Consider the following 21,166-nt stretch of genomic DNA (forward strand, 5'->3'; position numbering starts at 1 on the left):
CAGTGTTCAACACCAAGAATGATGCCAATGACTCCTGGCAAATCCCATGGGTTTAGACATGTTTTGTCTTCAGTATGCACTGATTGGGAGTACATGCCCCACTAATTAAATTGGCTTACACTGCCCATAGTCAACACCTTCTCTACATTCTGCCTCAGTGCCAGGAGATGCTGAGGGGCCAGGAAACCCCAAGAACCATGGTTGCTTCTTCTGCTCTGGCACAGCAGGCTCTTTAAACCGTTCATGTTCAGCGGTGACATACAATTCAATAGGCAGGTCAGGGGGTGTTGATGGAGGAAGGGCCACTTTCCTCCAGGCATGGAGGCTAGATCATGCACAGGGACGCTATGGAAGGCAGCTCTGAGTGTGAGCAGCTGGTGTGAGGCATGCACCGTGTCCTGCGGGACAGCAATAGCCTCACTGTAATCAGGACTCCTGAAGCCCCTTCCAAGCACAGCAGAGCTGCACACCTGGTTGACAGGGCACACAGGGGTGTCAGTTAGTTGGGTGGACAAGAGCCCATTGGGAGTACTACTTTGCTGTGCAATGAATTTTTCAGGAAAGAAGGCACTGAGCAGGATGGAGATGTTGTTTCTTCTCTATGGATGGAAGTGTGCAGCTAAGGATAACGGTGATGGTGGAGGTACCCACGATGTGGAAAAAAGTCTGCATTTGGGTAAAGTAGAGTTGTGAGGAGAAACTGTCTTCTGTAAGGAAGGGGAATCCCACCCACAGCCTTCTAAATGTGCCACCCAGTCATAATGGACCACATGGCTTATGCATGTGACTCCAAGGTCAAAGCCTGACTGTCACTGACCCTTCACTGTGTGCACCTGGCATTTGGATCCCTCAAGTTCACAGACACAAGCATCTACACATTGTGTCTCATTGTCAATTGTGGTTTGGATGGGAGTGCAAGCATGTCCCCCTGGTTCATGTGTTGAAGCTTTGTTCCTCCATGTGACAGTGTAGAGGTGTCGCAGTTCCTTTAAGGGAAGAGGATGCCCAGTGGGAAGCCACTAGGTAGTTGGAGCCAGGCTTTCAGAGTTAATATAGTTAGTTCTTGCTGGAAGATGGCTGTTAAACAGTATGGTGGGCCTTGTTCCACTCTCTGATGATTTTGTCTTTTTAGTTTAATTCTCGCTTTCCCATACAACCCTGAAATTGTAAAGCTGTCTACATTGACTCCTACAGAAAGAAGCCAGTGTAGCTGAACCTTTAGAACTGTGAGCTAAGGAAACATCTTTGCTTTACAAATTACTCAGCCTTGGGCATTTTGCGATAGCAATGGAACTTGGACTGATATACTAACTTTTCCCAGATTTCTTCATCAATGATCTTCAATCCCACGCTCCCCAAATGCTTAGCCAGCCTCATTAACCATGATCTATATGCCAGAGTTTTCTTTCACAGAATCGATGGCACTGCTTGCAAAATTGCCAACTTCAGAAGCCTTAAGGTCCATCCACAGTGAGCCTTCCCGAGGCCTCTGAGGCCTCGCCTGAAGAGCTATGACAGAGCTGCACTGTAAGAGGTTTCCCCATCAATCTCAGCTTGTGTTTTTCCTGCTGTCAGAAGATGACAAGGAGCCCCACTGAAGCAGAGGTGTGGGTGCAGAGAAGATGATCCTCATAAGAAGGACAAGCCCAGAGGTAGGAGTGGGTGGACTCATGGCTTCCAGAGGTGCTCAGACCCAGCTGTGTCAACGGTTTCCATTTCATGCATCTATTTACATATTAAGCAGTAGGCAGGGGTCAGGGGTCAGGGTCTGCTCAGGCAGGTATAGGGGTCAGAGTCTGCTCAGGCAGGTGTAGGGATCAGGGTCTGCTCAGGCAGGTATAGGGATCAGGGTCTGCTCAGGCAGGTGTAGGGATCTGGGTCTGCTCAGGCAGGTGTAGGGATCAGGGTCTGCTCAGGCAGGTGTAGGGATCAGGGTCTGCTCAGGCAGGTATAGGGATCAGGGTCTGCTCAGGCAGGTGTAGGGATCAGGGTCTGCTCAGGCAAGTGTAGGGATCCAGGTCTGCTCAGGCAGGTGTAGGGATCAGGGTCTGCTCAGGCAGGTATAGGAGGTCAGGGTCTGCTCAGGCAGGTGTAGGGATCAGGGTCTGCTCAGGCAGGTGTAGGAGGTCAGGGTCTGCTCAGGCAGGTGTAGGAGGTCAGGGTCTGCTCAGGCAGGTGTAGGGATCCGGGTCTGCTCAGGCAGGTATAGGGATCAGGGTCTGCTCAGGCAAGTGTAGGGATCAGGGTCTGCTCAGGCAAGTGTAGGGATCAGGGTCTGCTCAGGCAAGTGTAGGGATCAGGGTCTGCTCAGGCAGGTGTAGGGAGCCAGGTCTGCTCAGGCAGGTGTAGGGATCAGGGTCTGCTCAGGCAGGTGTAGGGATCAGGGTCTGCTCAGGCAGGTGTAGAGGGACAGGGTCTATTCCAGTGTCCTGACACAGAATGACATGTACTTAGCTCCCTCTGGAATCTTTTGAATTTGGAAGTCTGTAGTTGACACATTTTTGCTGTCTAAGATGGTGATGGGAGCCTCAGCCAGAAAACATGCTGGTTTAAAATATTTATTGATTAAAAAAAATTTTAAATTTTTATACAAAGATGATGAGAAAATTCTCATGCAAACTCTGGGCATACAATAAAAATAACTCAAATAGTAATATGATGGTTTTGTACAAAATAATTCTTTTTAAGAAGGACCTCTGACAGCTGGCATGGCTCCCTTCTCCTGGCCTGAATACACTTTCAGAGAAGCCAGTCACATGTAGCCACCTGCAAGTGATCACAATCCACAAGGGTGTCAAATGTCTGGTTGTCACTGTGATGAATAATGGAACCCATTTCTACTACTCAGGAAACAAAGAGCCTTGATCTAGGAACAGCACGGGAGGCCTGCACAAAGGGGATAACTCACAAAAATCTCAGGGAAGTTCTAGACAGTCCTTCTGAGTGGAGGCAACACCTCAAGATGACTACGAACATTTCCTGCTTCTGCTTTGCCACAAACCTGCAGTGGGTTTATAATTTGTGTATATTACAAGTAATTTGCATAATTAAAACACTTAAGGACTCGACATCTCATGGCAATTAGAAATGCATCAAACTGGGAACAATGTACAAAAGAGGGAGCTTCAATATGAAACAGTAATTCTCTGAGAACATCCAGCGCCCTGGCCGTCTGGGGCTGTGCAGAGCAGCTGGCCACTGCCACCTCCTGTCCCCACATGCGCACACTCAGCTGCCCCTTGTAGTATTGCGTGGTGCTCAGACTCATCTCATTTTCCGGAGCCTGAGTCTGTTTTCCTTGTCCCGTTTCTTCAGAATAAGTATGAACTGGTTGAAAAAGTGCTCTTGATCCTTTCGCTTCTGAACAAGCCGAAACCTTTGATCCCGGCCATGCTTCTCGGCAAACTCTTTAAATGTGGTCCTGAAAGATAAAGACGTTTCTGAGACAGCTTCCTAGAGAAAGAGTCCTGGTTTCTCTCAACAGGACAAAGGAGCTCCCAGGGACAGGACTCCTGCAGGTCAACAGGCTGAGAGGGGCTGGGTCCTGCAGGGCTGCAACCTGATTTCACTCTCACATCTCTGGCCTCAGGAGCCCTATTTCCAATGCTGCTGTAGCCATGCACCTCTCTGCTCCGTGTCTGCCCTTACCTTATTGCTATGGGGCTTCACATATACTGGTACTGCGTAGCAAAGCCTCCCTCTTCTTCTCCTAGTTGGTACCCACTCTTCCTTGGGAGCTCTGGTCTTTTTTGGGAAGCTAGTGTCCACTAGAGACCCAGAGAGTGGTGAAGCACTCTTTTGGGTTCCTTAACACGGAATTTAACTGGACCTTCTTGCACTGGGGTAGAGACACTGATAACTGCTTGGCTCTCACTCTCTGCTGACACTGAGTGCCTGACCATGGCCAGCAGGTAGGGAGTTCTTGGCTCTCCATGCAGCAGGCATCCTCTTTCCAGACGAGGGATCCTTTGAAGAAACCACAGAGGCCAGCACGACCTGGTTGGTGAAGATTGATCTACTAAGCATGGAAACTTCAGGGGTGATGGTGGTGTCAGACCTTCAGAGCAACACCAGAACCTGGAGAGGCTCTGGGCCCAACCTGCCCATTCCAACATGGGGCTTCCAGGAGTGGCCAAGGGCTCGGGATGTGACATTAGCCAACCAGCCCTCCTCCCCGTCATAGTTATGCTGTGTCTGTCACCCAGAGTCCCCACCATGGAGGATGGTTGGCTCCAAGCATGCAGTGTGCATAGGAAATCACTGTTTCTTGCTCAATTATCTTTCTAGAGAAGTTTAAATTTTCCTCCACATATGTAACTATTGTATTAAATTATTGCAGCTTTTAGCCCTTTTAGCCGGAGTGTATGGGCATGGACATTTAAAAGGATGGTCCTAGGACTTGGTTCCTCATGGTCCCCTTTCCTTCCTCATCCAATGGCCGGCTTCCTGCTCTGCCTGCAAGGGGCACTTGCTTCATGGGTTCTCGGAAAGGAAAGAGTTTTTCTCTGGCTTTCCTCTTCTTCACTTCCTTCTTTCCCTCTCCATTTCCTCCACCCTGCTTCCTCCTCTAGCCCTGTAACAGCTGTGGCTAGCATTGCACAGTTAAGTTAAGGCTTCTTCAAGGTTGACAGCCCATGCTGCTCCCACCCAGACTACATTTGGGGCATCTTTTCAGAGAGGCACCATAGAAGAGGGAGAATGACAGCCCAGTGTGCCTCAGCTAAGTTGAGGGGTGGTTCTAGCTTTCTGTGGGCTCTGGGGAGCTCAGAAAGTCATCAGAGTGACTGCCATGTACCTGTGGCCATGCCAAGGGGGCACCAGCATTCACTGATCATCCCCGGGTACACCTGAGTGGAGAGATATGTATGCTAGGCTTTCCAGGAGCATGAGATTGGTCCCTTGCTTCTGCAATATCCCCATGGGGTTCTCAGGAGGAACTTGAGATAGACCTCCAGAGCCAGCTTGGACAGTAGCCAAGAGCATAAGAGGCTGGAGCAGCTATTGCTGAAAATACCCCCAAAAGCCTGAGTAAGCCCACCCCAAGACTGAGTGTCCACATCTTAGGAGGACAAGGTGGCAGTGAAGGAAGAGAAAAGGAACATCCTAGAGCAGATTTGGCTACTTTAAAGATTATCAACAGCTTTCTAATTATGAAAGTAATAGATACCAAGTGTGTGTTAAAATATTTTAACATATTCCACTGTAGTAAGCATTTTACTGTCTGTGTGTTTCCCACAAGTCATGCTGTATCCCTTAAACACACAGTAACATTTACCTACAGCACAGCTGAAGAGGAAATCTAGTATTAAATAAGACTTTAAGCCCATTCGATGCCTCTCACTCAGGTTCTGTGAGTGTGTGTGACTCTGTATGATGTGTTGGGAATGTATGTATGATGTGTGTGTAATGGGATGTATGATGTGTGTGTGTGTGTGTGTGTGTGTGTGTGTGTGTGTGTGTGGTGTATATGACATGTGAGGTGTGTGTATAATGTGTGCAATGGGTGCGTATGTATGAGTTGTGTGAGTTGTATGTGAGGTCTTTCTCCAATAAGGACATCCTATGCCCCCTCTCTCTTCATGACACATTGTGAGACATCAGCCTTGTCCCTAGCATCTTACTAATGAGGATCAGAGAGTATCAGCTAAAGCCTTCAACACAAAGCAAGGGTAACAACGGTCACTGTTGAGTACCCTGTGCTGCTCGGGGAGTAAGGGCCACACAGCAAGACTGACTCTTCTGTCACTTTTTGAGGTCAGTACAGTTACTTCCATTCAGCTGAGATCGTGAAAACACATGAATATCCAGTACCTTATCTCTGGGCCGCGTCAGGCCAGAACTTAAACAAGGTTCCAGAATGGGCTTCTGAACCCCTCCCTCTGTGCCTGCCTCCCTCTCACGACCACTCCTGGGTAGACAAATCGCCCAGAGCCTGGACCAGTACTTGAGGCTCTCTGACTGGAAGCCACCCCTGCAGATGACCAGGCACACATTTGGTTTTTCCTTAACATCTCCCAAGGTCCTAGCTGCCTCAGCCTTTTCTCATTCAGAAAGTCCTCTGGATCTGGGGGGCAATGTGCAGCCAGTATTAACTGTACACTCAGTTATGGACCAAACACATTACAGCACACACTATGGAAGCCCGTGTCTTCACAGAAAGGAACAAGTAATGTGCACTCTGAATAAAATGTTAATAGTTACTGTTTAAAATAAAACCATACAGGCTGGAAGGATGCCTGCACAGTTAAGACTGCTTACTGACCAAGTGTAAGGACTAGAGTTTGAGTCCCCTGTAGTCAGGTGTGGCCCTGCTCACTCCTATAACCCTATCACTGAGAAGACAGAGACAAGAGGATCATTGGATCACAGAGTCAGGGCTGCTGACCTTTTGAAGTCTGTAGCAGAAATGCAATGACTATGACTTAGCAAATCACACTGTCTGCCAGATTGAGAAGCACCAGGTTCCCAAAGGCTCTGATGCCAACACGTCTTTCTAGTAAGTGCTTCAAAATCTTTGGCATGTTAGCTATAATGAAGTAAGTTCTGCAATAATGACACATTTCTGGCTCCAGACATCACCTGGCATATATCTCTCTCCATACCTGGGTGATACTTTAGATTCTTCTAGAAGTTTCTTGAATTCTTCTTTGGCTAGCAGCAATTTACTTTTTCTTTCCTTGTATTCTTCTTTTATTCTTGTCTTGACAAACTGTTCGAATATCTGGAAACACATGCATGGAAGAAAATTATCATAAAATTGTGAGAAAAATCCTGTATCCCCAAGCCAGCACAAAAGCCTGACATCCGAGGAAAGCAGATCATTGTCCTAGCTACAGGGTCTGTAAGCAAAGCTCCAGTGTTTTGATACTGCCCACAAAACTGAGGCCTCTCAGTAGCAAGGCCCCAGTTCCCACAAGGTCCAGTGTTCTCCCTCCACACAGGCAGCACTTCTGGGCCAACTATTAATCAGCAGAGCTCAGGAGTCCTGGGGCAGATCTGGAAAGCTCCATTGTACTCCAAAAGCTAGGCGCTCCTCCATCTGTACCCCCTTCCTCATTTTGTACTCTGTGTGATGTTTGCAGGACACATAACCTACCAGCACTCACATCACTGTCTAAGCATCCACAGTGCTTAATCAACTCTTCCCATTTCCTGTGGTTCCGTAGTTGGCCACAGACACTTTGAAAATGACATGGTTGGTGATTTAGCTCAGTGGTAGAGCACTTGCCTAGCAAGTGCAAGGTCCTTGGTTCGGTCCTCAGCACAAAAAAAAAAAAAAAAAAAAGGAAATGACATGAACTTGTAAACATGAAGAACTCTGACATCTCTGAGTCTCATGTTTTAGTTTCCAGAAAGCCTCACTTCTACATGTGGGACCCTGGGGCATGAAGAAGGCTCAGGGTGTGGCTGGGTCCTTTCTCAAGGATGTCAAGGGATAGCCAGACTGTACCAACCATCAGGGTAGAAATTACCGAGGAGGAAACCTGACCGAAAGTGTATTTTGAATAACCAAACAGCAAACCCTGTTCCCAGCCTAGGGCATAAGAATACTGTCTGGTGTGCAAAATCCATTCATCACTCCAGACCAGTGTTGTAAAAACAGTGTTGCTCTGTTTTCTCTTGGGGATCAGGTGCCACATAAGACTACGAAACTTCCCTTTGCTGCCTCGCATAGACTGTTCTTTCATGGTTGTTGCTTGTGTGTTTGTTTCCCTTGTTTGAGACAGGCTCTCTCGGATTCTAGGCTGGCTCGAAACTTTCTACAAGCTTCTGACTCTGTTGCCTCCACCTCCGGAGTGCCAGGATTGCAGGTGTATGTCACTGTGCCTGGCTTCTGCACTGCTGAGGGTGTCATCCAGGACTTCATGATGCGAGGCAAGCATTCCATCAACTGAGGGATGTAGCACAGCCTAAATGCTCCTTTCTGTCAGAGGTAGACTATGCGTTGCTCTAACATTAGAAACATTGTCACTTGCAGACCATAAAGTCAAGGAAAGGGAAGGACAGAGCTGTTCTAATCATAATGCTACCCAAGCATCCAGAACACTCAAAAATAAACTGAAGCTCATTTAAATACTTGTGTAAACATAAATAAAACTATCAATAAAAACCCACATGCAATTTTACCAGTATAGTCCATATCAACCTGTGCAAATCTGAGGCATTGACTGGTCCCCAGCATCCCTGTCAGGTAACAGAGGGGGAAGGGAAATGATAGCATACTTAACCCCATCACTGTCTCTAGTCTGATGCTACCTTACTGCTTCATATCTTTCTGTTTTGTTTCTGATCTTTTAAGAGGGAGAAACAGGGTCTTACTACGTTGCCCTGGGTGGCCTGAAACTCCTGATGCCCCTGCCTTAGCTTTCTGATGCCACAGTCATGCCCCTGGCTCAGAACCCATCTTTACTAATGAACCTTTCCAGGACAACATGCAGGAAATACTACTCGCCTCCCGAGGACTCAGCAGCACTGAAGTGAAATATTCACGAGTGCAACTTAAATTTTGAACGTGTGCATACACATGTAAGTAAGACTATGATTGGCTTATTTTACCTCCAAGGCAAATAGTGAAGTGTGCTCTCCAGCAGTCCTCTAATTTAAACAGATAGAAGAAGCAAATGCAGGACCATTATCCAAATAAAAGCGTGTGGCTCCATCATCAGCTAAGTTTTGCTCTATTCATTTTAAATGTGAGCAGAAAGGCTGGCTGACTGTGGGGTCAGAGCATATGAGAAATGCCCACATACCTCCCTGCCTAGAACCGTTTATCCACCTAATCAAATTATTCCCCTCTCTCTCCCCTTTTCCTCTGTTGCTTTATTTAAGCTGCCATAACTCAAAATAGCAGGTATATTTCCCCTCTAACAAATTACACCAGTTTTACCCAAATTGGAGCACGACTTTTTAAAAGAGAGCACTGGCCGTTATCTCATTTTCTGTAGGCTCTGGTGTAATAAAATGAAACACTTCTCGTTACCATAGAAACCAGACTGATTAGCACTCCCCCAGCCTGGTTCTCTGTTTAGGCTCACTCCATATCCTTTGCAGCCCTGGTAACTTCACACCATGAGCCTTAGCTTTCCCCTGTGAAAACACGACCATGGGAGGGATGTGTGCATCCTGTTTGATGCTTGTTCTCCAATCAGTTTGTAATCTGTATTGTGCTTCGTAGAGGCCCAGACACTGCTCCTTCTCCACATGCAGATGCTGTGCTCCTGCTTGTAGGACTGCACCAGGGACATAAGTAAGCAGCATTGGGTCAGAATGTTCTCTGGAGGGCCTGGGACATGAATACCATGAGGCTGGCTTCCTTTCCCACTGGAGCACATTAAGACAATACTGATATCTCCCATGGTGATTTCACAGGGACTTCTGGAATCTTTGGCTAAATGGACTCTTGGTGTAAGATGATTCAAGATGCAGAAGACATGCCTAGGCAAGTATTGACGGCTCAAGCAGAGACAAACGCAACAGCCCTCTCAGGCTGACATCTGCCCTCTCTGACCAGGGTCTATGGAAGCCTGGTCTCTAGCTTCCTGGGATGATCTGATATAGAAGGTTCTGCCCTTAGACACCAGGAAGTGGATGATGGTTATTGATATCCTGTCCATGAACCAACTCCTTCCTACCTGAGCCCTTCTTCTCCTAGGGATGCCACTAAAGCATCAAACTGAAGTTACTAGAGGACTTCATACTAAACAAGGCTTTTCTTTTGCTTCTCCTAAAATGACCTTAGCCTCTAAAAAGTACCAATGGCATGCAGAAAGTGACTGGTCACACACCAAAAAGAAAGCAAAGCCACACTCCCAAACAAAAATGACTATTTGTAAAAGCACAACCTATATATTTATAGGTTGGCTTGACACATTATCTGTTGAATGGCTCTTCACACACAAGGCGAGCCTGCCTCAGGAACTCACAGCATCTTACGGTATAGATGAGCTTTCTTTCCTACGAAAAGCAATTCAACTTTTTGCTTTTTAATAATGCAACAAAATGGTGAAATAGTATCAATTATTAAAATCGACAGTCTTCTTTAGCTATAGGAGAAAATATATGTAGCCAAAACGAAGCTCACTGGATTGTGAGCTTAGTGTCCTCACACACTTTAAAGTTTTTCTAGAAAAACAAAACTCTTAGAAAAGAATCCATCCTAAGTTTCTGGAAGGACAAAGGTGCAGATTCTAGCTGGCCAGTTCAGGCCCCTCCTGTGCTTCCCAGCCCCCACTCAGCCTGTTAGAGGAGGAGATTTTAGTTGTAGGGCAGGAGAGACCTAGGGTCCCCGGCTGTCTGAGACCACCCAGGGGCGTCATTTGCACCATCTCAGTGTCTGCTTATAGCCAATGACAGACTTGCTATAAAGTTACACTCACTAGGACTTGTCCTGGTCTTGACAAGAATCTGCCAGCTCACACATCAGTGGGTTCCTGGAGATCTTTGGCAATGAGTCTTCTTCTTTGCTAACTCTGAAGCTCCTTCTTTTTCTGTAGTTGCTTTGTGTCTGAACATACAGGCGGGGTGTGGGGGAGGGGGCGAGGGTTGCTCAAGAGGAGTCTGGCTAAGTCTGTGACTACACGTGTAACACTCTGTCCTTACAGTTTTTACCTCCATTCTGCCCCACAGCCCCAGCTAAGGTGTGGTGTCCCAGCCCCTCCCTGGTTACAGCATATCCTCCTGCCTCCCAGTCATCCCTTTGTCTACATAACCTGGAAAGGCAGAGTTGGCTGTGGGGAGTTCGTCCCAAATAAGCCGGACCTCTGGCAAGCCATTCTTCTGAAGATCCTGGTAGTGCCCACCCCAGACCAGCCCCAACCTTTTCTGAACCCTGTTTTCCAGAACGACATCTTTTACTTCCACTGACTCTGTTCCCTGCCCTCTCCTGGTTTCCCTATAACAACACAACACCATAGATACACAATGGTGTTGCCAATACACTGAGTGCAGTCGTTTGGAATGGGGTTGATGCTCCAAACATTGCACTTTCATCTCAGATTCTGAGTCATTCCCTGCAGGGGTCACAACCAGACATAGGACAGAACAGAACGGTTCCAGGCATGAGCCTCCTCTGAACCTCCAGCGTAACTCTCAAGCTCCCAGACTGGTAGGGGACTTAGCAGGCTTTCAGCTCTGTTTCTAGTGCTCACCTCATCTCTCCCCAGCATTACCTGTTTTCGTTCCTCAGAGTTTAGCAGGAGATATCGTGGGTCAAAGACAATCTTATGTAATTCTTTCTCCCAAGTAGAAAATGCTGACACCTGGAGAAATATATTCAATAGAGCTGCTGTTAGCATCCAATGCTGAGACTGGAGTGTGCTGAAATAATCAATGGCTAAAGAAGAAAAAAGCAGCATTAAGGAACAATGGATTCAGAGAGGTGCATTATGTAAGTGTGGGATACATGAAAATCAATATGAAAAACATTAGATATTTAATTTCCAGACAAATGACACAAATACTTCTGGAGTCTTCCAGGACCCTGCCCTGATCCGTAAGCCTGGCTTCCTCCAGGATGGGCAGGGGCATTTCAGTGTCATATCTTGAATGGTAAGAGGAGGCTCCCAGAAGTTCTCAGAGCCCTGCAGACCCCGACAGTGTAGGGAGGCCTCCAAACAGGCTGGTCTTAGCGGATGTTCATCTGATCTTTTAAAATGAACATTCAGCAGTTCTCTTTCTAGTTCTTAGATAGGTTACTTTTTTTTTCTTACAGTGGTTTTCAGATTTATAGAAAATGCTGAAGAATAGTACAGGCAGTTTCCATACCTCCCTCCAGGTGTCTTTTATCATTGAAATCTTATATCAATGAGCTAGGCCTGGCACCGTAAAAACTGGCACCATTTTGAACAAAAGCCCCCAGATCATTTGGATTTCTTTAGCTATCTCGATTGTTTTTTTTTTTCTGTCCTAGAATTTCATGGTGTAAGGACTGTCACATCCGCGAAGGGTTCCCCACCCGGGGTCATTTTCCCAAACTCTCCTTTTTCTGATGACTTTGATCCTTGGCAGATGAGCTGCTGCTCTGGCTTTGTCAAAACTCTTTCAGTCCGGAGGATGACCACAGAGCCAACATGGTGCTTCAGCACATCATATCCAAAGTCTACCCCACCCCTGTGACTCACTAATGATGGGGAGCCAGGCCCCAGACTGGGGTGGTGCCCAGTGTCACCTGGACAGGTAGGTCACTTTTGGGCGCTTTGCATACACTTTGGCAGGAGCCATATGTAGCTCTTATGTAGGAGGTCATACTCTGCCTCTATGGGTGATTTGGAATCCTTTTGGCAGGATATTATTGCATCTCTCTGGTAACTTTTGTATTTGGCCTTTCTTTAGAAATGATGTGTGGCTCACCCCACCTCCCCATCACTGTCCTGTGCTGCCTTTTTTGTTGTTGTTGTTGTTCAGCTGCTTCAGCTCCAGCTGTCTAGAGCTCTGTGGTTGGGCTGTAGACTCTAGTCTCTACTGTGCTCATATCCTGTCTTGAAGGCATTACTTCATTTGCTGGCTTTTCCCAGGGCTCCAGGCTCCTTTGTGCACTATGTGTCTTAGCCAATTTCTCAAAAGCCCTGGTTTTCTTAATCAGAGAACAGAAACAGAAGCCAGCACCTGGGCATCGGTACATTGCCACTGAGAGGCTCTTGCCTCCAAACTCTCAGCTGATAAACAAGGGAATGTTTAAGTCGTTTAAAAATAATTTGTTCATTTAAAAGCATCGACTTAATATTGACTCTGCTTTGACCTCATGCTGTGTACTGAGGACGTAAAGAAAATAAATCAAGACCCTTTTATCAGAAAGGCCCTGGTCTTGGGTAACACAGATGAGAAAACCAAGAGGCTCCCAAGGACCATTCTGAAACACAGGTTCTCATCCAGACTTGGGAAGGGACCTGAGAGGATAGACAAAAGGGCATCATTCATGAGCTATAGAGAAGGTGGTAATTCCGCGGGCTAGACAGGGTTGGGGTGAAAGAGTTTATGGGAGGCTGGGGACAAGTAGACGCACAGAGACACATGCAGGAGACTCTGAAATGCTCACCACCCCAACGCTATCCTGAGGACAATGGGATGAGAAAGATCAGGTCTGACTCACATTTGAAAAGCCATAGAGATCAGGTAGGGGATAGGGTCCTGGCAGGAAGTGGGGAGAAAGTCACTGAAATTTAACAAAACCCAACCCATTCATGTTGCTTCAGTTTGAATCTCATGTTTTGAGCATGTGTTACCCAGTTCACAGAGCTGTTTGGGAGGCTATGGAAGCTTTCAGAGACAGTGGCTAGTTAGAGGAAATAGGTCACCAGGGCAGTCCTTTGAATGGCGTACCCTAGTTTCTGCTTTATTTCCTGCTTCATAGTGGTGTGGATAGCCACAGAGTCCTGTCACCATGGACTGGACTGTGCTGTCATGGGCTCCCCGGTCCTTTAAAGACTGTAGTTACAGTGACCCAAGGTGACTAATCCACATCCTTGAAATAGTCCTGGGTAAGGACCTACTTCAACCAAAACACACACACACACACACACACACACACACACACACTTACATACAAACACATCATACTTGAAAACATGTACACATAACTTATTCTTCACATACTGCAGTCACATGCAAAAAAACCCTCAGACAAAGAGAGACACATGGATCACCACATATGAACACATGTGGACAGGCACACATTAATGTCATGCATCTATAAGCAAGCAAATAGACATGTGTACACATGTTCATGGGTCCGTATAGGAATACATTACCAACAAAACCAGCAACACATAAGTACATACATACATAAACACACACTCTCACATACAGAAGTGCACACATAATCCCTTCCTTATCATGCAACTGTGCAAAACATGGATCCACATTTCAGAATAATTAGAGGCAGGACTACTGTCACTCAGGTAGGCAGCAGGACTACTGTCTGTCTTCCTGTAACGAGAAGTGATGCAGGATGGCTCTCTAGGAAACTTTGGGGCAGTTCTATTCCCCCAGTCCACACTTAGAATAACTTCTCATGCCAAGATGGCATGTCCAACACAGCAGGCTCTGCCTTGCTCCTTATCCCATAAGCAGGATGCCCTTTAAAGCTCTAGCCCAGTATGTTTTACGCCCAGGACAGGAAGCCCAGGATGGATTCCTTTCTGGGGTCCCTTAGTCACACTGCAAGGAGGTACGTGCTGATTGGCCCCTTAGAGCAGGTTATAGAGATCTCAGGTTTGTGTCATCCTGGCTGACTCTCTGTAAGTAATAAACCTGTTTCATGGAATATGTATTATGGGTATTCTGTCTTATCAGACAAGCTGGTAGCCAGGGTCCAGATACCCACTTTGCAAGGGTTAGCTTTCTCTTGCCTCAGAGCTCATGACCATAGCCAGTAGGTCAAAGTGATAGCTATCCATCATTTCACTGCTGACTAGAGTCTTAGAGCTCTCAGCTCCAGGGCTTGGGGTTGAGAGCATGGATCACCCTCCACACACCCCACCCTCACCTAAGGGAGAGGCTGCTTAGCTGCAGGGCCACGCTGGCATGTTGCCCACTCTGTGGGTCCAGAGACCCATGCCATTGCTCCTGCTTTTCTGGACCGTGCCACCACCCTCACTCTGTCACCTAATGCTTCTTTGATTTGCTAGCGTTTTACTTGATTTGGTCTCAAATGGTTGAATTCTTCAGTTCCATTTATGCTACTCTCTATGGTGTTTCCCCTGTTTCTGACAGTGACATGTGTCCTCAGTCCTCTCTGTGGCCCTGTTCTGTGATCCTGTCTGATATCCAGAGGCCCTGAGCACATCCATCTATCTGCTATTGCCCATGCCAGTGGGACAGTATTAGCGTTTCTAGCCCCATTCTTGACTAAATCCAACGTTCAGTGTCATCTGCTGTCATCAGGATCCTGAGAATGTAGACAGTGTTCCTCATGAACCAAGGTGAGTAGCCCTGTCTCTACTTCCAGCATCTCTCCCCAGAGATGGCAGTTGGGTCCCCTGTACTTCATCTCTGTTCTCTGGGTCACCAGGTATCTAACCACTTCCACACTTGAGGAAACTAGAGTTGTTTGTCCTAAAGTTAGGCCCTGAGAGGGTGCCACAAGGTTACAGGTGGTTGGGGTGAGAGTGTCCTTCCCTAATGGACATTACCATCATATTGAAGCCTACACTAAGGAGCAATCTCCTAGGCAACGTCGGAGGATCCTGAGGCTGCAGACCCTGGGTGGTACTGTGTCTTGAGGAGCTAGTGCTGTCAGAACTTGGGTATAGGGAAATCCTCCATTCAGGAGAAACAGGTGGCCTGTTTGCAGCTGCAGGAGCTTAGATTTTCATATTATTGAGATCTCCATTGTTCAACCTGTACAAACAACCTTGTAGAAAAATCCAGAAATATTTCCCAGATGGAGTGGCAAATAGCAACCTCAGGTTGCAGCATCTGGCGATGGTCACATGATGTCTGGATGAAGAATGTCATCTCCAAGTAGTTCCCCTCACCCAACATCATTTGCTCCACCCACAGCCTAAGCCTTCACCAACAGCTCTCCATCTGACTCCTCAATCCATCACCTCTTCAGTTGGGCACCCAGCAACCTCCTGGTCTCATCCTACATCCATTCCCAGTTCTAATGTGGCTGTTTTCTAGAAAGCCTGGATGTGACCCGCTTCTTTTGTGGGCCCCACGTACCCCCTGAGCATCTACTCTGGGCAAACAAAGTGTGTAGAGGACAAGACCCTTCAAAGTATGCCAAACCCTGACATCTGCCTACTTCTCCATTCTGTAGATGAGTAGGGGAGGTCCCATCAGACCTTCCAGGGCAGGATTAAGGACTTGTGCATGGAAAGGAACTACCACCTGGGAGGGGAGCATTTACAAAATGCAGCCAGAGTAAACCACTCTGTCTCCATCCCAGCACTAGCCAAGCCTCTCCAGAAACCGAGGAAATCAGTTTTGTGCTACTCCAGGCCATGATGCAGCTTTGAGACAAATGGATTTCATTTAAACAAAGTGGTCAGGCAAGTTAAGAGATGGCCAGAAGTACAAGCATGCAGGTCCCATCAGGCACTGACAGCCCTGGGGTTATTATTGTGGGTCAGACCTGAGCAGACATGTAGGAGTGACCAGGGCTGTCATTAACCATCTTGTCACAGTAAGCAGAATATTCCCTTCATCTTTCCAGCTGAAAAGTCTTGTATTTTCCAATCATTGGGCCACAAAGAATATAGGGATCTATCATGCTCAGGGAAAAAAGCCAAAGTAGTGGCTGTATGATAAATCCCTGCCCCCAAGAGGATCTTGCCAGGGTAGAGAATCCAGGCACTAGTAGTCACCTCAGGTCCCAATTGATGCCTGAATGGGGGTTCCAATCATTCCTGCAGGAGTATTTGACTTATAGCATCTATTCATGTATCTGCACTTCCCCTCTGTCATAGTCAGGGCTCAAGCCTGTGATCTTTGGACATCACTGACAGCAACTGACAGGTGGCCTGGCATTCAGGAGCTGGAGTCTCTTCATATGGTTTATTTCCATCTCGGACACAAACCCAGTTACTTCAGACACTAATGCTCCCCACCAAATTTGATTACCAAGCACTGTATTGTCTCTCTCAATTCCCTGGTATATTGAGATGGCTGCCCTAAACGTGGACTTCAACTATTTAGCCAATTAGAAATGACTTCTCCTTCATTAGCTACAAACTGCCTTCTGAGGAAGTGTTCTGACTCCAGGACATTCAACTCCTGACAGCATCATGGACCTCCAAAGCAAGGCATGCCTCTGTCACAGTCTCCCCAAAGGGCTCACCCCTTCCTTCAGTCCCAGGCCCACAAGCAGAGATAAAGCCAGAACAGGACTGGTGCTCCAAGCTCCTTCCTAGACGCTAATACAATGCATAAATAAAGCTTCTATTCACTGCAATGATGTAATTATTTTATGTTGGTTAAAAACACAGGAAAAACAGACAGGTATGTGGAGTAGTCTGTTGTTACAGCTGCCGAGAACCCCCTGCATCTCTTGGTCATGAATGTGTCCCCCAACCCTCTAAGTTTCTTCTCAGTACATGTGAGTGCACTCCCCTTCCCATCCTCTCCCTTCCATCCCCTCCTGGAAGTCCTTCCTCCCTGAGTCCAGGGGTCAGGAAGGCTCTGAAGTGACAGAGAACACTGGAAGCTTGGCCACACTGAAGAAGGCTCACAGATGTCTTTCCCTTTAGCTCTGTTCTGTTGGAATTTGAATGTGAAATGCCCTTCCCAGCCCCCGCCGCAACACAGACTCATGTTTTTGTGGTCCCCAGCTGGTGAGGCTATTTTGGAAGGTTGTGGAACATTAAAAGGTAGAGCCTTGCTGGAGAAAGTGGGTCATGGGGGAGAAGGGCGTGAGGGTTTTTTTTTGTTTTGTTTTGTTTTTTGTTTTTTTTTTTAGACCAGGCTGGCCTCGAACTCACAGAGATCCACCTGGCTCTGCCTCCCAAGTGCTGGGATTAAGGGCGTGCGCCACCACTGCCCAGACGGTGTGAGGTTTTATAGCCCAACCTCTACACCCTCTGTACCTTCTGCTTCCTGACTGAAAAGGCAATGGCATCAGCTGGCTCAGGCTCCTGCCTCTGTACCTTCCCATCACGACAGACTTTCTTCTCAAAACATTTGTTCAAATAAACCCTTTATCCTTTAGGTTGCTTTATTTGGGTAGTTTATTACAGCAATGAGAAAGATAACCAATATATGTCCTAAAGATTCAAATTCCACATGGACGGGCTTCAGTTTTGAGGAGCATTGGCTTGTACTCCATGCCTTCCCAATGTCCTCTCCTGTGGCCTCTCAGCCACCGTAACTCCCTGCAGGTTCTGTAGGGATGGAATCTGGCTTCTTTTAAATTCTGCTCTCCTTAATGGAGTCCCTGAGCATGTTCAGGAACTTTTGTTTCTGGCTCTGATGTCCCTGACAAGAACAGGTAGGTTGTAAAGGGAACCAAAGAATCAGGCCTAGTGTGAGAGGTCGCCTTCTCCATTGCTGAAGGTGATGTCATGATCACTGTTTGAGGTCTCTAAGCACAGCTCTGGCACAAGGGCTTGGCATAGGTGGTGTATCTGAGAAGTGAGAGCAGAATGTACAGGTGAGCTGGTAAACACGGGGTACACAGAGTATGGGAGACTCCTGTAGAAGCTGCCTGGGTTTTCACCAGATTCCTCTAAGTTTAGGGAAATGGGTTTCTTCTTGGGTGGGAGTGTACCTCAGGGAGTGGAAGCAGGAATGGTCCTTGGAGCCCAGATAAGGCCAGGTGAACTATAGGCAAAGAAGTAAGTCCTGGAGCCCAAGGCAGGGCTGCCACTAGCATGGACGCACTGTCTTCACACTGGAGCACACTACTCTGAGCCTTGCCTCTGCTGCTCACAGTACTGTATAGCTTTGGCGATTATTTCTATATTTACAAATAAAATTTTGCATGGTTATTCCACACTCAGCTGACTTCATTTGATCTGAGAATTATTTTCACATTTGAGACTGCTATTCTATCTGGAAATCAGAACAGGTGGCCACAGTTCCCCCAAGGATTGGAACCTGATGCAATCCCTTCTAGAGAGAAGGCCCTTTTCACACCTGAGGCACTACACGGCCAAATCCCAGGGCAGCAAACCCAGGGAAGAGGAATGAGAGCGTAGAGGTCAAGAGAAACAAATGAACCAAGAGGGTTTAAAAAGACTAAGTAGAAAACATTTAACCTTCTTGCTATTCGGTGATGGTCGAGTATGCTGAAAAAAAAAAAAAAAAAAAAAAAACAAACTGTAAGGAGTTCTCAGACATTGCTGGTGGGAGACTATATTGAATTAGAACAGCCTCTTCAAAAACAATGTGATAACAGAAGTCAGATGTTTATATTCAGAAGGAAATAAATCACAGACACACATACAGACAGGTACACACACACACACACACACACACACACACACACACTCTCACTTATATGTGTGTGGATCAATGAATACTATTTAAACAGCAACATTGGAAAATGTACCAAATGGATCCAGGTTTTCTAAATTGATAATAAGTGGTATTTCATCAAATATCCCATTATTCATCAAAAGTATTTTTCCAGGCACTCAGGTATGTAGCTCAAAGATATAGTATTTACTTAGACTTTATGACATTCTGGGATTGATCTCCAACATACACACACACACACACACACACACACACACACACACACACACACACACACTGAGGGGGAGAGAGAGAGAGATTTTTCATAAGAGTTCATACTAATTTAATTATGAGCTACTTAGAAGAACACATTGTATGTAACACATTTGTAAGTTAAGTTGAATCTTATGGGATTAACTGAGAAAAAGAAATTGGTTCAACTGTGTCCAATTGCAACTCGGTATCAGATATACTATAAAAGTCTTAGTCTTGATTTTTAAAAGTCTCTTTAAATTTTATTTCATATTTTTGGGGTGCTAGGAATGGAACTCACATTCTACACAAGTGTCCCACCACTGAGCCTATAGAAACTATTTCTAGGGTGGAAAGTCTGAAGTGAAGTATACTCTACCAGTAAATAATTGTTTTTAGGGTAGGAGTTGTGTTGCTTTTTTCTTAGTACTCTTCTGAAAATTGATTAATTTACTAACAAACAATTTGGTATGTTTACCTCTTATTTTCTGTGATAAATGTGGGTTATGCCACTTCATTTTATTGGTAAGATGTTCCATGCTCATGACACTTAAGACCTGCCTCAAGAACACAGAGCAGATATTTTCCCCTAAGTTCAAGGACCTGCAGCAAACCCAGGCACTGGCCCTCAGGACCACGTATGCATGAGCACTCTTGTGACCATGATAATAAGCCCATGCTTTCAAGCACCATCTTGGTGCTGCTCAATCTGTAAAGGGATGATAGCCATGTGCTTATATGCCTTGGAAAGGAAGGGGAACCAGATACGTTACTTGATATCAACATGCAGACGCTTGGGAGGGGTATCATGTGCCCTCTGCTGTAAACTGAGAGGTGGACTAAGGAACCTCTGTCTATTCCACATTGTCCACACTGGCTTCACAAGGGCTCCATAGTGATCCTGCTGTTCAGTTTGACCAATGACCACTATGTGATGAGTAACTTGTTAATAAATCCTTTCTGGTTTTTGACATAATTGTAAACTCAAATTCCAGAGCCTTTCCTAGAACTGGCTATGGTATCAGCCAGTGTCCATGAGGCCCACTTCTTCAGACAGACAGATTCTGGGAGCACCCAGAGGCAATTCTGAGACCCTGCTTTGCTTAGGTCCAGCACACTGAAAAAGACTTCCCTTACCAGCCTTGGATAAGCAACACTGAGCACCAAGGATGCTACAGAAAAAGACACTCCCAACTCTCTGTCTCCTATGGACTCAGCTAAACAGGAAGTGGAAAGCTGGAAACCAGCTACTCAATTAAATACAGCTTTTTTTAACAAGTCCCCTTGTGATTTGTGCTTGTACAAGAACTAAATAAATAAAATAGAAACCTTTATTGAGCCATCTCCTGCTGGCTACAAAAGCACATAACTAGAGCCCCTCCCTAGCTCATAATCCCCTGGGAAAACCCAAGTCCTGCCTTTTGTAGATATTAGAAATCCTCCATGCCTGGTTTCACCACTCCATAAGCACACAGGTTTCTGAACTAAGTACTCAGCAAATGCAATATAAAAATCTTGTTAATCACTCAGTCCATAAAGCGTGACCTTTCTATGGCTCATTCTTTAAGCAGCTAGAAGTCTCCTGAGCTCAGCTATCAAATTCTCATGAGCATGAGTGACTTGTGAAATTGCCTGGCATATTTTATAAAGTCTGAGTATTGCAGGTGGTAGCATTGCTTTATGATGGGGCAGTAAACTTAGATTGGCCTGTTCTACTCCAGAACTGAAGGGGCTCTCGGACCTTTCAGAGCCAGCACAGCACTGGGCCATTGCTTCTCAGACACCTATTGTTCTTGCTGATTTTCATATAAACCTCTCAAAATCAAAGTCTGAACTGAATCACCCACCCTGATGAGTTAAGCATGCACTGAAGTATCATTAGTACAATTCCTCCAGCAAAGACTTTGGAGACCCTTAGGGCTCTATGAGCTTATCCCACCCACTCTTTTGCCCAAGAAGGCAGTGGTAGTTCCCTACTCTATCCCTGCAATTACCAGAAGACTTCATTAGTACATTGGAT

General features: G+C 46.3%; 1 protein-coding gene across 1 annotated transcript in view; it reads right to left on the reverse strand.

The window, feature by feature from the left end:
- Nucleotides 1-2,544: 2,544 nt before the first annotated feature.
- The window catches only part of Tcerg1l (transcription elongation regulator 1 like), a 193,156-nt gene continuing 174,534 nt past the window's right edge, over nucleotides 2,545-21,166 (reverse strand). Inside the window, exons 10-12 of the mRNA XM_036197367.1 lie at nucleotides 11,169-11,258; nucleotides 6,603-6,721; nucleotides 2,545-3,421 (exon numbers count right to left, since the gene is read on the reverse strand). Coding sequence (XP_036053260.1) covers nucleotides 3,265-3,421; nucleotides 6,603-6,721; nucleotides 11,169-11,258 — 366 coding nt within the window. The 3' untranslated portion in view covers nucleotides 2,545-3,264. The remainder of the gene's footprint in view (nucleotides 3,422-6,602; nucleotides 6,722-11,168; nucleotides 11,259-21,166) is intronic.

Source organism: Onychomys torridus, chromosome 1, assembly GCF_903995425.1.
Source record: "Onychomys torridus chromosome 1, mOncTor1.1, whole genome shotgun sequence".
Lineage (NCBI taxonomy): Eukaryota > Metazoa > Chordata > Mammalia > Rodentia > Cricetidae > Onychomys > Onychomys torridus.